The following is a 14933-nucleotide window of genomic DNA, read 5'->3' as shown; positions in this document are numbered from 1 at the left end:
CATCAGCGCTCAAGAGGCTGACACGAGATCAGGTGATACTGGGCCAGCAGAGCAGTGTGGAGCACCTGCCACTTCCAGCCTTCACAGTGGCCACTGTCCTGAGCCTGCGGCCAGTGGGGCCCTGTCCCCCTCATCTGTGCATATCCACAGGGAAGGAGACTCAAGGGTCCCGGGGCCGGGACCAGCCGGTGCTCCTGGTGAGCTCACTCCGACCAGCTGCGCAGCTCTGCACAGGCCAGGTGGAAGGAGGGGATGATCCCCAGGTGCCCATGGGCCCTCCCATCCCCTGTCTCTTCAGGAGAGGGTGACAGCCACTCCCAGCTGTGACTCAGTGCCTGCACCAACCACGTCATCAGCTGTGCTGGCAGCTCAAAGAGGAGCACAGGACAGTCCACGTTTTGTGCACATTTTATATCACATGGTATCTCCATACATTCCTCCTGCAACGTGCCAAGATGCTCAGTGGCCGTCTCTCTCCCTGAAATTGTCATCCATTTTCATTTCCCATGTCATCAGTATGTGATGAGGTGTTAACAAGGAACTTATTATTACTTGTGTCACAAGAAAAACAAAGTTACTTTTGAAAGCAAATGTATGTCTAAGCGACGTAATCTATTTGCTGGGCGTAATAGACTAGAGCCCTTGCAGAAGCCTCCCCCCGACAGCTCCCCTCAAATCTGTCAGCGGGGAATAAAGCCATAAGAGCTCGATGGCCTTTGGGTTGTTAGTTTAGCAAATCGCACGACTCTAAGACACAAGCGCGTTCTCGTCCGACAACACAGAAGTGGGTCTCGTGGCAGGGTCAGAACTCGCTGTAATTTTGGAATTCTGCCCGAGGAAACTGCGGTTATTCAAGGGACGCTCTGACCACTTCTTGCATTTTACCTGGACCAACATGATCAGTGCCGGGGGCTGTGGTCTCCACTCTCCCACCACAAACATCACTGCTGGTGACGCTGAATGAGTTGCCGTTTTGCGGATTTGTCGTCTGTTGCTGAGAGTAGCACTAATGCCAGGATTCGCTTTTATCTAACTACTCTTGTTCTAAATAATGGCCTTGAGTCTTCTCTGAAGTGATTTTTCCTGGCCCTGGCTGCCAAGTGTTCCTGGGCCTCCTGGGTCCTCCCAAGCCTCCTGAGACCTCCTCTGGGGTCTCTTTATGTGGCTCTGGACCCCATCCCTCTTCCTGTCCTCTCTGTGCCATCTCTGCTATTCCCAGGACCCTCAGCTCTTCCTGCTACAGGCTTGTTCACTCTGCTCCCGTGGCCTGGAAGCCCATGGGCCCCTTCCTGCCACCTGCCTGAAGGACAATGACCCCTCAGAGAAGCTCAGTGGCTCAGGACTGCCCCCATCTTCTCCACCCACAGCACCCCTAGGGCCACTGTGCTGCCCTCACACACCACTGTCACCAGCACCAGGCTCTGGGATCCCAGGGGTCTCTGGAGCAAGTGCTCCCTTGGGGTCTGTGAGGTGAACGAGTGACATGTGATCTTGGACACTGTCAGCAACTCTGATGGAAAGCACTGGCACTGTGCTCCCTTGAAGTCTATTAGGACGGTGGTGACAGGCCTCATGTCCTCGTGAGGTATCCCTTCCTTCGGGGAAGCCTGAGGTCGTCTGTCCTCCGAGCTCTGTGGGCTGAGGGTTGAAGCTGGGTCTATGTGAGCATCACCTGGATATGGGCTCCAAGCTGGACCTGAGATCGCCCAGGGACCAAGGCTTAGAGCAGCCACAGAGCTCAAGGAGGCCGGGAGGCTGTGGAGGCAGGAGGCTGCAGCACAGGGTCAGGAGAGCTCAGGGCAGCTGTGCTGGGTGGGGCCAGGAGGCCCAGGTCCTGAGTGGAGGCAAGTGAGGCGCACATGTCCCTGCAAGATGGAGAAGGATCCTGGGGGCCCAGCACCTCTGCTGGGGATGGAGCTGCGGTGTTTCTCAAAGCTGGAACCCCCATGGGTTTGTGTCCACTGGACTTGGGAACCTGTCCAGGAGTGGTCCCTTAGAGGAAGAGGTGACAGGACTGAGTAGGGAGGGTGCCCTCAGGAATGAGGACTGTGGAGGGGAGTTGGCATGGACAATCCAGATGGCTGTGTTGGCCCTTGGTGGAGAAAGGGACAGGCTTGGAGTGGGGGAGACATAGAACCCATGGCCTGTGGAGCTGCGGAGGAGGAGTGGGCATGGCAGGCTGCTCAGCTGTAGCAGAAGTGGGCGCCAGGAGCCTCTCCAGCATCTGTGATCTGCAGGACAGCTGGGGCGGACTCACGGTGCCCAGCAGGTGGGTCATGAGGGCTGCCGGTGAGTCCAGGAATCAGCCCACCACGGGGATGGGGTGGGTGCAATCCCAAGGAGATGCCTGGGTGTGCACTGAGGACTCCTTGTGGGGTAAAGACGCCCCCCAGTCCCCACAGCTCCCAGTACCACTGAGGCAGGCTCTCCTCGGACCCCACCTCCCTCCAGCAGGCAAAGGCTCTCACCCAAGCCCACACCGGAAAGAAGAGCTTGGCAAAGGAAAGCTGGACTCACGACAGAATCCACAAACGGCCGCCAAGTCTGTTTCCAGTGACGTTCAAATGTGCGCTCTTTAAATAGCCTGCCTGTCCCTGCTGCCGCAAACACAAGGTAAACACACGGGTGCCTCAGTGACAACACTGCAACGTTAACCTCACTTTCTAAATTAATTTTTAAATTGAGATATAATGCACACATATAATGTACCATCTGCACCGTTTTCAAGTGTACAGCTCAGGGACAAGAAATATTTAGATTTCCGGCCGGGCGCGGTGGCTCACGCCTGTAATCCCAGCACTTTGGGAGGCCGAGGCAGGTGGATCACGACGTCAGGAGATCGAGACCATCCTGGTCAACATGGTGAAACCCCGTCTCTACTAAAAATACAAAAATTAGCTGGGCATGTTGGCACGTGCCTGTAATCCCAGCTACTCAGGAGGCTGAGGCGGGAGAATTGCCTGAACCCAGGAGGCGGAGGTTGCGGTGAGCCGAGATCGCGCCATTGCACTCCAGCCTGGGTAACAAGAGCGAAACTCAGTCTCAAAAAAAAAAAAAAAAGAAAGATTTAAATTTCTCTCCTTTATCTCCTCTCCGCCTCCTTCCCCTGGGAACACCGTTCCGCTTTCTGCATCTACGGAGGCCTCTGGTTTAGCTTCTCACACGAGTGCCAGCAGGAGATGTTTGGCTTTCTGTGCCTGGCTTGTTTCAGTTAACATAGTGACCATCTGTGCTGCTGCAGATGACAGGATTTCATTCTTCTTCATAGCTGAATAGTATCCCCTGGTGTATATTACATTTTCTTTATGCATTCATCCGTTAATAAGCACTCAGGTTGATTCTATATCTCGGCTATTGTGAATGGAGCTGCCGCAGAGATCTCTGACATAGTAAGTTCCTTTCTTTTGGATAAATGCCGGTAGTGGAATTGCTGGATTCCACGGTAGTTCTACTTTGTGTGCTGTTTTCCATGGGGGCTGCACGGTTACCTTCCCTCGCACAGTGTCTGAGGGCTCCCCTTCTCTAATCCTCACCAGCGTCTGGTACTGTCTTTTCGATACAAGTCATTTTCGCCGGGCTGAGATGATGACGCACTATTTCTTTGATTTGCGTTTCTCTGATTAGTGATGTCGAGCATATTTTAAACACCTGTTGGCCTTCGTATGCCTTCTTTTGAGAAATGTCTGTTCACATCTGTTAGCCATTTTTAATGGGAATATTATTTGTTGTTGTTTTGAGATAGGGTCTCACTCTGTTGCCCAGGTTGGAGTGTGGTGGTGTAGTCACAGCTCATCGCAGCCTCTGCCCACCAGGCTCAAGCTGTCAATCAGCAATCCTCCCACCTCAGCCTCCTGAGTGGCTGGGACCACAGGAGTGCACCACCACGCCTGGCTAATTCTTGTATTTTTTGAGGAGACAGGGTTTTTCCATGGTGTCCAGGCTGCTCTCAAACTCTTGGGCTCAAGCGATCCACCTGCTTTGGAGCCTCCCAAAGTGCTGGGATTACAGGTGTGAGCCACCGCACCTGGCTTTTTTTGGCCATTGAGTTGTCTGAGCTCCTCGTGTATTTGGGTTATGAATCCCTTGTCAGATGAACAGTTGGCAAATATTTCCTTCCATTCTGTGGGTTATCTCTTCACTTTGTCAACCTCAGTTTTTTGAACTTGCCATTTCTGCCTTAGGCAGAACGTTAACAGGACACAGGGTGGCCCTCGGGGAGGTCCACTCAGTGCCTGGCAGGCCCTTCCCAAATGAGCTGGTCTTCAAGGCTTACCCCAGGCCTCAGTTCCCTGGGACGTGCTCCGAAAGCATGGTCCTAGTTTAAGACTTAAAAAAAAAAAACAAAAAACTTTCAGATTTTTTTTTAGATGGAATCTCACTCTGTCACCCTGGCTGGAATGCAATGGCTCGATCTCGGCTCACTGCAACCTCCACCTCCCGGGTTCAAGCGATTCTCCGGCCTCAACCTCCCGAGGAGCTGGGACTACAGGCATCCACCACATGCCTGTCTAATTTTTGTATTTTTAGTAGAGATGGGGTTTCACCATGTTGGCCAGGCTCGTCTTGAACTCCCGATGTCAAGTGATCCACCAAAGTGCTGGGATTACAGGCGTGAGCCACTGAGCCCGGCCACTTGTCAGATTTTTAAAGATATCCTAGGAAACCATAAGAAGAAAAACAGTTCATAATCCCAAAGAATCCCTTTTGGTCCTTCTAGAAAGGAAGTAATCCATGACTGAAACCTGGAATATTTGAACTTTAAGGAAATGGCACAGAGCCTTCTCACATGGCCCCACCACCATCCCCAAAGAACTCTTGGGATTCATTCTAGGAAGACAGTCCTGCACACACGCCCATCCACACCCACAGGCACACCCACTCACGCAGACCCTGAGCTGCCGAAGGCATCCTGCATCAGTGTCCTTAGAAAATCCGATTTAAAATAACTTAAGATAACAAGGATAGGACAGCAAGACCGAGGCCCAAACACCCTGACTTGGAGTCAGTCTGGGACCAACAAGCCATCAGGAGGTGGCGCATGCTCGGCCACCTTGAATCCCACCCTTCCTTCTCTCTGCGTGGGTCCTTCTGGAAGCTTCCCCACAGCCCCCTCCCCAGGGCTCCTGGTCCCTTAGGCAGGGAGGGGGGCCTCCTGCTCGCCAGCCCCCTCCTTATGCGGACACCCAGGGCGGCCCCAGCGAGGTCTGCGCTCTGGGGGCAGGGAAGTGGCTGGCCAGGCCCTGTGTCCGCGGATCCCAGAGGGCGGAGTCGGGGGCAGACCCGGCGTCTCCATCCTGCCTCGGGGGCTGGGGAGCGCGGGCAGGGCGGGGTCGCCGTCCCCGCGATCGCCCCTGAGCGCGGCTTCCCTCCCTGCTGGGCCGGGCCGGGCCTGGGCGGAGAGCTGCGCCCGCCTCCCTCCCTCGCTCTGGGTGATTCACATAAAACAGGAGGCGTCTTTGTTCCTCCCCGGCTCTGGCTCCCACGCGGGCCTTCCCTGCTCCTGGAGGCCGCGAGGCGTGAGCAGGCCCGTGGTCGCCCGGCGGGGCCGCGTAATTACAGCCCTGCCTCCCTGCGCTCCGCCCGCGCCTTTGAAGTGGGGGCCGCGGCCCGCCGGCCTCGCACCGGTAATTGCAGCTTCGCTGGAGGCCCCGGGACGGCTGGTTGCTAAGTTCCCCGGGCCTTCTCGGCGCTGTTGGGGTAAATTACAATGCGGCTCGTGCTTTCACCCGGCTTAGGCTAATGCGGGTTCATCTGCAAAGAATTTTAAGAACACGTTGGCTTGGCCTGGAAGGCGGGAGCGGCGCCGGGGGCAGGCTGGAAATGACGGGCTTGGGACCCGCGGGTGAGCGCGGCCGGGGCCTCCCGCCGGGGCCCAGGCAGCCTCCTCCTCCAGGAAGCAAAGGGCCTCACTCCCGAGTCTGTGGCTTTGGGCCAGAAAGCCCTGCTGGCTGCCCACCTGGGTGCCGGCTTCCTTCTCCCAGCCAGCTGGGCAAACTGAGTTTGGGAGGCCGAGGTGGGTGGATCAGGAGGTCAAGAGATCGAGACCATCCTGGTCAGCATGGTGAAACCCCGTCTCTACTAAAAATACAAAACATTAGCTGGGCATGGTGGTGCGTGCCTGTAATCCCAGCTACTCAGGAGGCTGAGGCAGGAGAATTGCCTGAACCCAGGAGGCGCAGGTTGCGGTGAGCCGAGATCGCGCCATTGCACTCCAGCCTGGGTAACAAGAGTGAAACTCCCTCTCAAAAAAAAAAAAAAAAAAAAAAAAAAAACAAAGCTCACACGAATGCAGGTTTTGATATTTGAAATCAGCGGAAAGCCAGTTGCTGAGGGAAAAGGAGGGAAACAGTTTCTTCTTACCCCGCTCCGCTGAGTCCCTACAAGAAAACGTACTGTTGGGTCCTTTGGCGATTTGTCTCCAGCAGTAAATAATGTAGAAACGATTCCCTGGGGGCCGGGCGTCTGGCTCGCACCTGTAATCCCAGCACTTTGGGAGGCCGAGGCCGCCGGGTCAAGAGGTCAAGAGATCGAGACCACCCTGGTCAACATGGTGAAACCGGTCTCTTCTAAAAATATGAAAATTAGCTGGGTGTGGTGGCGCGCACCAGCCGAGGAGGAGAATCGCTTAAACCCGGGAGGCGGAGGTCGCAGTGAGCCGAGATCGTGTCAGTGCACTCCAGCCTGGCCACACAGTGAGATTCTGTCAGATAAAATAAAAATTAAAAAAATTAAAAATAAAAAAAAAGAAGAAAGGAAGGAAGGATTACTTGGGCCGCGGGCAGGGGAGTTTTGAGAATCCAGGAAGCCTTCGAGTACTCCCTGCCAACGGTGGCTGCCTTCTGTCTTCCCCCATCGCGGGGCTCCCTCAGCCAGTCCACACCTGCCTTCCACAAGGACATGAGACCCACTGCGGGCACACCTGGCGGAGCGTAATCTTCAAAGAAAAACCCCAGGGCTCTCCTTCAGTTGCAAGTGTGGCATCAGTTCCTGAGCCCTTGGAAAGGCTTTCTCGGCGCTGAGTCTATACTAAAGAGTCTCACAGAAATTGATGGGATGTGATTATCGAGCAGAACGTTGTGGAAAACAGTAAATAAATGCCCGAGTCATGTCTCAGCCTACGCAAGGAAGGGAGCCCATTGGAAACAGACCCTCCCATCAAATAAGTGACATTGAAATTCCCGAGAATGCTGGTTTCCAGGCTTTTACACTTTAATTTAGGAGAATCTTCCCCCTCAAAGTGACATTACATAGACCTCCAATGTATAACAATAATAACAGCAGAACTCCTCTGTTGGTGAAGAGGCCAGGATCCAGGCGCCTCGCTCCCTCAGTACACCCCTCCTCTTCCTCCTTCTCCTCCACTCTTCCCACCCTGCCTTAGGGTGTATGTTGGAAAATGATTTCAGAAGCACTCCTCTATCTATCTATCTATCTATCTTACTCTTTTTGAGACAGAGTCTCACTCTGTCACCCAGGCTGGAGTGCAGTGGCGCCATCTCGGCTCATTGCAACCTCCGCCTCCTGGGTTCAAGCAATTCTCCTGCCTCCGCCTCCAGGTAGCTGGGATTACAGGCACATGCCATCATGCCTGGCTAATTTTTGTATTTTTAGTAGAGACAGGGTTTTGCCATGTTGCCCAGGCTGGACTAGAACTCCTGAACTCAGATGGTCTGCCCACCTTGACCACCCTAAGTGTTGGGATTACAGGTGTGAGCCACTGCACCCATCCCTATCTATCATCTAGGACATATTTTTTTGGAAAATCACCGACTTCCAGGTGTGTGTGTGATTGATTTATATATACATATGAGATTGATTTAAGGAATTTAAGGAATTTGGGCTGGCAGGTCCAAAATCTGCAGGTGACTTCAGCAAGCTGGAGACTTAGGGAAGAGTTGGTGCTGAAGTTCAAGTCTGAAGGCCGACTTCTGGCAGAATTCCCTCTTCTTCATGGGGAGGTCAATCTTTTTATTAAGGCTTTCGATTGATTGGAGTAGGCCCACCCACATTATGGAGAGTAATCTGCTTTACTCAAAGTCTCCTGATTTAAATGTTAATCTCATCTAAAAAATATCTTCACAATATCCAGGCGTGTTTGAACCCATGGCCTGGGTCCCACGGCCTAGCCAAGCTGACACATAAAATTAACCATCACACTAGCAAATGGAAGAGCATCATTAATTTTCCAAATCAAGGCACTTTCTCTGAGGATACTTCTCATGGGCTCTCAGCAGGCAGCCCTGGATCCCTGAAAGAGGGGTTAGCTCTTCTCAGAGTGTGGGACTCAGTTTATGTCCAGCTTCTTTTTCTTTACTGACTTGGTTGAATATTATGAATGATAAATTATATATATATATATATATATTTTTTTTTTTTTTTCCTGAGATGGAGTCTCTCACTGTCACCCAGGTTGGAGTGCAGTGGCACAATCTTGGCTCACTGAAACCTCCGCCTTCTGGGTTCAAGTGATTCTCCAGCCTCAGCCTCCTGAGTAGCTGGGACTACAGGTGCACACCACTGTGCCTGGCTAATTTTTTGTATTTTTTAGCACAGACGGGGTTTCACTACATTGGCCAGGCTGGTCTTGAACTCCTGACCTCGTAATTTGCCTGCCTCAGCCTCCTAAGGTGCTGGAATTATAGGAGTGAGCCACCACACCTGGCTTATGAATGATATTTTATAGTACTGCTCCTTTCAGTCTGGTGAAAATAGGTGATTAAGAGGAAAAGCAGAGGGTGGAGATAAGCTGGGCATTAGGCTTCATTTGACATGAAATTCATTGGTTAATCCTGAGCTCCTTACCATGGAGATTTACAATGTGTTTCTATTTCAGGACTGGTTCGAATGTCTCCAATTTTGTGACATCCTTCAAATGTCTCCCATTTTGTGACTCATTTTGTGGCTCTTCAAAGCCACACCCCTCCTGTAGGCTCTTGTGGTACTTTTGTTTCAGGTGGAAATCTGTATGGTGGTGTCTGGTGAGTGAAAGCAGAGACAAGTGATATGGACATCAAGCACTGTGAATGTTGGTGGACTGTGGGCCCAGGCAGAGCTAGAGCTGCTCGGGAGAGCTTCAGGGATAAAGAGGAATGTTATCTACCAACCAGGGAGAAAGAAGTTGAGAGCATGAAATGATCATGAACATATATGCACTTAACAACATGGCACTGGAATTTATAATACGACAATAGACAGAATTACAGAGAGAAATGGAACAGAATAGAAAGCTCAGAAACACACATACACTCACACAAACACACACAAATTGTAGGAAAATGGATTGTTTTGTAGACAGTGTTGGTACTATCTACTCTACAGAGAAAAAGCAGGGTAAGACCTGTATCCAAAAGCTTAACATATGTATAAATGTATTAAAGATCAAAAACTGAAAGGAAGAATTATAAAGTCAATAAAATGTCAGGTCAGGTGAAAAACAGAATATCTAAGGGCTTGGTAAAACGTGAATTTAACATACATTTAGAACTTGCGTATTCAAAAGGAAGAACACAAAAATATGCAACGTTAAATATGAGGAAACATAATTACAGATGCAAAAGAGGTTTAAGGATATTTTATGTTAATTATTTGGTAATAAATTTAACAATTTGGAGGAAGTGGGTGATTTTCTAGAAAATTCTGTCATCACTATTATCTCATGGAGTAAAAACCAGAATAAACCAATAATCATAAAAGAAATAGGGAAGTTTAAAGGATCTACCACCTAAAGAGTCCCCAGCTGGAACTGAAATGTAGAGTGTATATTAGCTATTTTTATGGGCTCAATGCTATTTTCTTAGATGTGATAATCTTATTGTAGAAATTTGGAGTGTTCTTATTTTTAGGAGACAGTGCAGAAATATCTAAGGGTGAAAATCATGTTAATAATTTTCATTCAAATGATTCAACAACAAAAAAGGGTTTAGCTGGGCACACGTAGACATGAGAGAGAAAGCGAATGTGATGGCATGGTGACTAGCAGTGCACTGGGCGAAAGGTGTGTGTCAGATTTTCTGCAGGCTGGAAAAGTGTTTCAAATGTTGCAAGGAGAAGAAGGCTCGAAAGTTTTCACAAACGAGTTCCAGTTTATCTTCAGAAAACAATTTTATGATAGCCAAAGTATAAGTATTCCAGACCATATAAAAGCATGAAAAGCACTCCAATCAATTTATAAAGTTAGCATAATCTTAGTATCAGCTCACAGCCAAGATAATGAGTTCATTCACTGATTGATTACACATTTATTGAGGCAGGCACTGAAGACTGAATCTAAAGATGCATGGTCTGAGCCACCTGGAACTTCCCGTCTGGGGAAAAGCACACTCAATGATCACCTAAACAAGGGATGAAAACCATCACCCTGAAGGAGAGGCAGCACGTAGTGCACTGAGCGCTCCTAAGGGGGTGGCTTTCCCCAGAGGAGTTAATCGGGATGGGGAAGGAGGAAGGGTGTTCAGGGAGAGGTCCCAGCCCAGGGACAGCCTTGGTAGGAAGAAGCACATCATGGACGCGTGCCTGAGACACCCGTGGTTGGAGCAGAAGAGGGAGGGCATGTACAGGGCTGAAATTGCAGCTGGATGGGAGGTGAGACCGCCCCAGGGACCTATAGGCCACATCCTGGAATGCTGTCTTCATTCTGGGGGCAACCAGAAGTCATTGACGGGAGCTCTGGCCTAACCAGTTCTGGGTTTTGCAGATTGCTCTGAATAGAGCCAGGAGACCTAAAGGGGATGTGGGAGACTATTGGGCAGTTCACTGCCATGGGCAACGAAGGTGGCTGGACCAGGAAGGTGGCAGGGGTGGGGAGAGAGCAGGAGTGCTTGAGGTTAAACTTGGACTTCCTGAGAGAGATGCCAAGGATGGGGGTGGGGGAGTCATTGTTGAGACACTCAGGAGGATTCCAGGTGAGTAGCTGCAAATAGAGGCCTACTGCTCAGTGGAGGGGTGGGCTGTGGCACCCATTTCTTAATCTCTGCGTTTAGGGAAGGTCGAAACCTGAGGAGACTGCCTGGAAAGAGGGCACTGAGAAGGGAAGAATGTATGAATGCAACATCAGACCGAACTCGGCAGCGTATTAAAAGAAAAATGCATCCTCACTCTGTGAAATTTCTTCCAGGAGTGCAGGGATGTTCAGCATTACGAAAGCAATACTTGCAATTAATTCCATTAATAACTGAAACTGGAACTGTGAGACCATAGCAACGGATATGCAACAGCATTTAAGAAAATTCAGCAGCCATTCCTACTCTGAGAGGAAAAGAAGAAAAATTCTTTAATATGAAAATGTCTACCAAACCCCACAGCTGTTACTGTTGAAATCAGGAATGAAATAAAAAGTCTGCTATTGCCACTGCTTTCAACATTGTTTTAAAGACTCTAGTTCATGTATAAAGTATGAAAACAAATATATTGGTACACATAGTAAACTGAAGAGGAAAATCATTTCCAGACAATGCTTGTTAACCTAGAAAACCAAGAGATTCTAAAATCACCCAGTAAATTTAAGGTTGCTAGATATAAGATAACTGTACAAAAATGAAACTTTTAAAAAATATAAGCAATAGCCAATTACAAATAGAAATGGGGAAATATTTTTATAATAATGATAAAATCACAAATAAATTTATAGGAAAAACTTTACAGAGAAAACACAGAACCTGTACAGTGAAAACTATAATTTTTTTTAAAAAAATAAACTTAATTGAAGGTTGGAATAAACAGAGAAATATCTTCTGTAGGAAGATTTCATATCATAAAAATATCTATCTGAGATAAAAATGTATATCAGTCTCAAATATATAGATGTATTGCCATTTTAATAGATATTTCTATAGTGTTTTTTGCTTGTTAGTTTGATTTTGATTTGGGAGGTACAGATGGAAAACAATTTTTAAAGTCATGTGGAAGATAAAGTATGTTAGAATTGCTAACACATTTTTGAAAAGGGAAACTAAAGCATATATTATTTGTCAGCATGAATACTTACTATAAATATTGTCATTAAAATAATAAAATACTGGCAAAGGAAATTGACAGAGATAAATAGAGCAGAGATTAATGGAATAGACCCAAGTATATATACAAGCCTAATTAATCACAAACGTGAATTTCAAGGTGGTGGGAAAGAAGCATTGAATAAATGGAATGTGCATAATGACTGTCTGGAAACAGAGTTAGACTCACTGCATTCCATATGCAAAAATCACATTCCAGAGGGAATAGAGATCTACATAGACACAGTAGCAAAAAGTCTAAAAATTGTAATTCAAAAATTGTCTTCAAGTTTAGAGAGCATCAGAATAAAAATTGTATCTTAAGACCCATAAAGTCTCAAAGAAAATATTGCTGACTAAATGAACACTTAAAATACCTGGCAAAATGACAGGGTAAAACAAAGCATCAAAAGAAGGGAAGCAGGCCAGGTGCAGTGGCTCACACCTGTAATCCCAGCACTTTGGGAGGCCCAGGCAGATGGATCACTTGAGCTCAGGCATTCATGACCAGACTGGACAGCATGGCAAAACCCCATCTCCACACACACACACACACCACACACACACATACAGAAGCAATCAGGAGAAAGCAGACAAAGGGTAATACCCTACTATTTAAGGAACTCTTCAAAAGAAAAAAAAAAGTAAATGGTAACCCTAATGTAATAGGTCAAGGGTCAGATTCTAGTGTTAGATTTTAAGAACCCATCCTGGCCAACATGGTGAAACCCTGTCTCTACTAAAAATACAAAAATTATCTGGGTGTGGTGGTGTGCGCCTGTAGTCCCAGCTACTGGGGAGGCCGAGGCAGGAGAGTTGCTTGAACCTGGGAAGCAGAGGTTGCAGTGAGCCGAGATTGTGCCACTGCACTCCAGCCTGGCGCCTGGCAACAGAGCAAGACTCTGTCTCAAAAAAACAAACAAACCACAATTTCCTCTCCTTGGAGGTCAAGATGAATGATTATGTTCTTCTTAGTAATATAAAAGACCCACAGTATTTCTTGTTTGAAAAAAAAAAAAAAAACTTTTCATGTGAGAAGATAATCTCTTATTCTCTTATTAAATAACTTAATGAGATCTAAATGAATTTCAGATTGGAATTCTAGCATGCATTTTCTGGAGACAATGGACCTCATATGTGCCTGGTCAGGTGAATCAGTGACTGATGGGCCCAACTGCTCAGTGATGGGGAGCCCAGCCTTGGAGGGCCTGGCCCAAGAGCATATAATCCCAGTGTACTCGTTCATTCTCACACCTCTGAACTACCTGAGACTGGGTGATCGATGAAGAGGTTTATTTGATTCACGGTTCCGCAGGCTTCACAGGAAGCATGACTGGGAGGCCTCAGGAAGCTTACAATCATGGTGGAAGGCTAAGGGGAAGCAGGCACATCTTACCGCAGTGGAGCAGGGGAGAGGGAGGGAGGGAAGCGCCACACACTTTTAAACCGTCAGGTCCCCTTCTAACTCACTATCACCGGAACAACATGGGGGAAATCTGCCCCGATAACTCAATCACCTCCCACCAGGTCCCTCCTCCAACACTGGGAATTACAGTTCAGCCCTAGATTGGGGTGGAGACTCACAGCCACACCATATTACCCAGAGAGCTACAGTTCAGCCCGAGATTGGGGTGGAGACTCACAGCCACACCGTATTACCCAGAGAACTACAGTTCAGCCTGAGATTGGGGTGGAGACTCACAGCCACACCATATTACCCAGAGAGCTACAGTTCAGCATGAGATTGGGGTGGAGACTCACAGCCACACCATATTACCCAGAGAGCTACAGTTCAGCCCGAGATTGGGGTGGAGACTCACAGCCACACCGTATTACCCAGAGAACTACAGTTCAGCCCGAGATTGGGGTGGAGACTCACAGCCACACCATATTACCCAGAGAGCTACAGTTCAGCATGAGATTGGGGTGGAGACTCACAGCCACACCATATTACCCAGAGAGCTACAGTTCAGCCCGAGATTGGGGTGGAGACTCACAGCCACACCGTATTACCCAGAGAACTACAGTTCAGCCTGAGATTGGGGTGGAGACTCACAGCCACACCATATTACCCAGAGAGCTACAGTTCAGCCCGAGATTGGGGTGGAGACTCACAGCCACACCATATTACCCAGAGAACTACAGTTCAGCATGAGATTGGGGTGGAGACTCACAGCCACACCGTATTACCCAGAGAACTACAGTTCAGCCTGAGATTGGGGTGGAGACTCACAGCCACACCATATTACCCAGAGAGCTACAGTTCAGCCCGAGATTGGGGTGGAGACTCACAGCCACACCATATTACCCAGAGAACTACAGTTCAGCATGAGATTGGGGTGGAGACTCACAGCCACACCGTATTACCCAGAGAACTACAGTTCAGCCTGAGATTGGGGTGGAGACTCACAGCCACACCATATTACCCAGAGAGCTACAGTTCAGCCTGAGATTGGGTTGGAGGCTCACAGCCACACCATATTACCCAGAGCATTACAGTTCAGCATGAGATTGGGGTGGAGACTCACAGCCACACCATATTACCCAGAGAGCTACAGTTCAGCCTGAGATTGGGGTGGAGACTCACAGCCACACCATATTACCCAGGAAGCTACAGTTCAGCCTGAGATTGGGGTGGAGACTCACAGCCACACCGTATTACCCAGAGAGCTACAGTTCAGCATGAGATTGGGGTGGAGACTCACAGCCACACCATACTACCCAGAGAACTACAGTTCAGCATGAGATTGGGGTGGAGACTCACAGCCACACCATATTACCCAGAGCATTACAGTTCAGGCCGAGATTGGGGTGGAGACTCACAGCCACACCATATTACCCAGGGAGCTACAGTTCAGCCCTAGATTGGGGTGGAGACTCACAGCCACACCATATTACCCAGGGAGCTACAGTTCAGCCTGAGATTGGGGTGGAGACTCACAG

At 48.9% G+C, this 14933-nt stretch overlaps 1 protein-coding gene across 3 annotated transcripts in view; it reads left to right on the top strand.

Moving 5' to 3' along the window:
* UBE2G2 (ubiquitin conjugating enzyme E2 G2) overlaps window positions 1-11357 on the top strand; it is a 73597-nt gene extending 62240 nt beyond the window's left edge. For 2 of the 3 annotated variants that reach the window (XM_078358769.1, XM_078358768.1), the window contains exon 7: window positions 10980-11357. Coding sequence is in view for 2 of the 3 variants with exons in the window: in XM_078358768.1 (XP_078214894.1) it covers window positions 10980-10996 (17 nt within the window). In the remaining variant the exon portion in view is untranslated. The remainder of the gene's footprint in view (window positions 1-10979) is intronic. The other variant, XM_078358766.1, reaches the window with a different exon arrangement.
* Window positions 11358-14933: the final 3576 nt, after the last annotated feature.

This window comes from Callithrix jacchus, chromosome 21, assembly GCF_049354715.1.
Source record: "Callithrix jacchus isolate 240 chromosome 21, calJac240_pri, whole genome shotgun sequence".
Lineage (NCBI taxonomy): Eukaryota > Metazoa > Chordata > Mammalia > Primates > Cebidae > Callithrix > Callithrix jacchus.
This window is presented reverse-complemented; position numbering and strand designations above follow the sequence as displayed.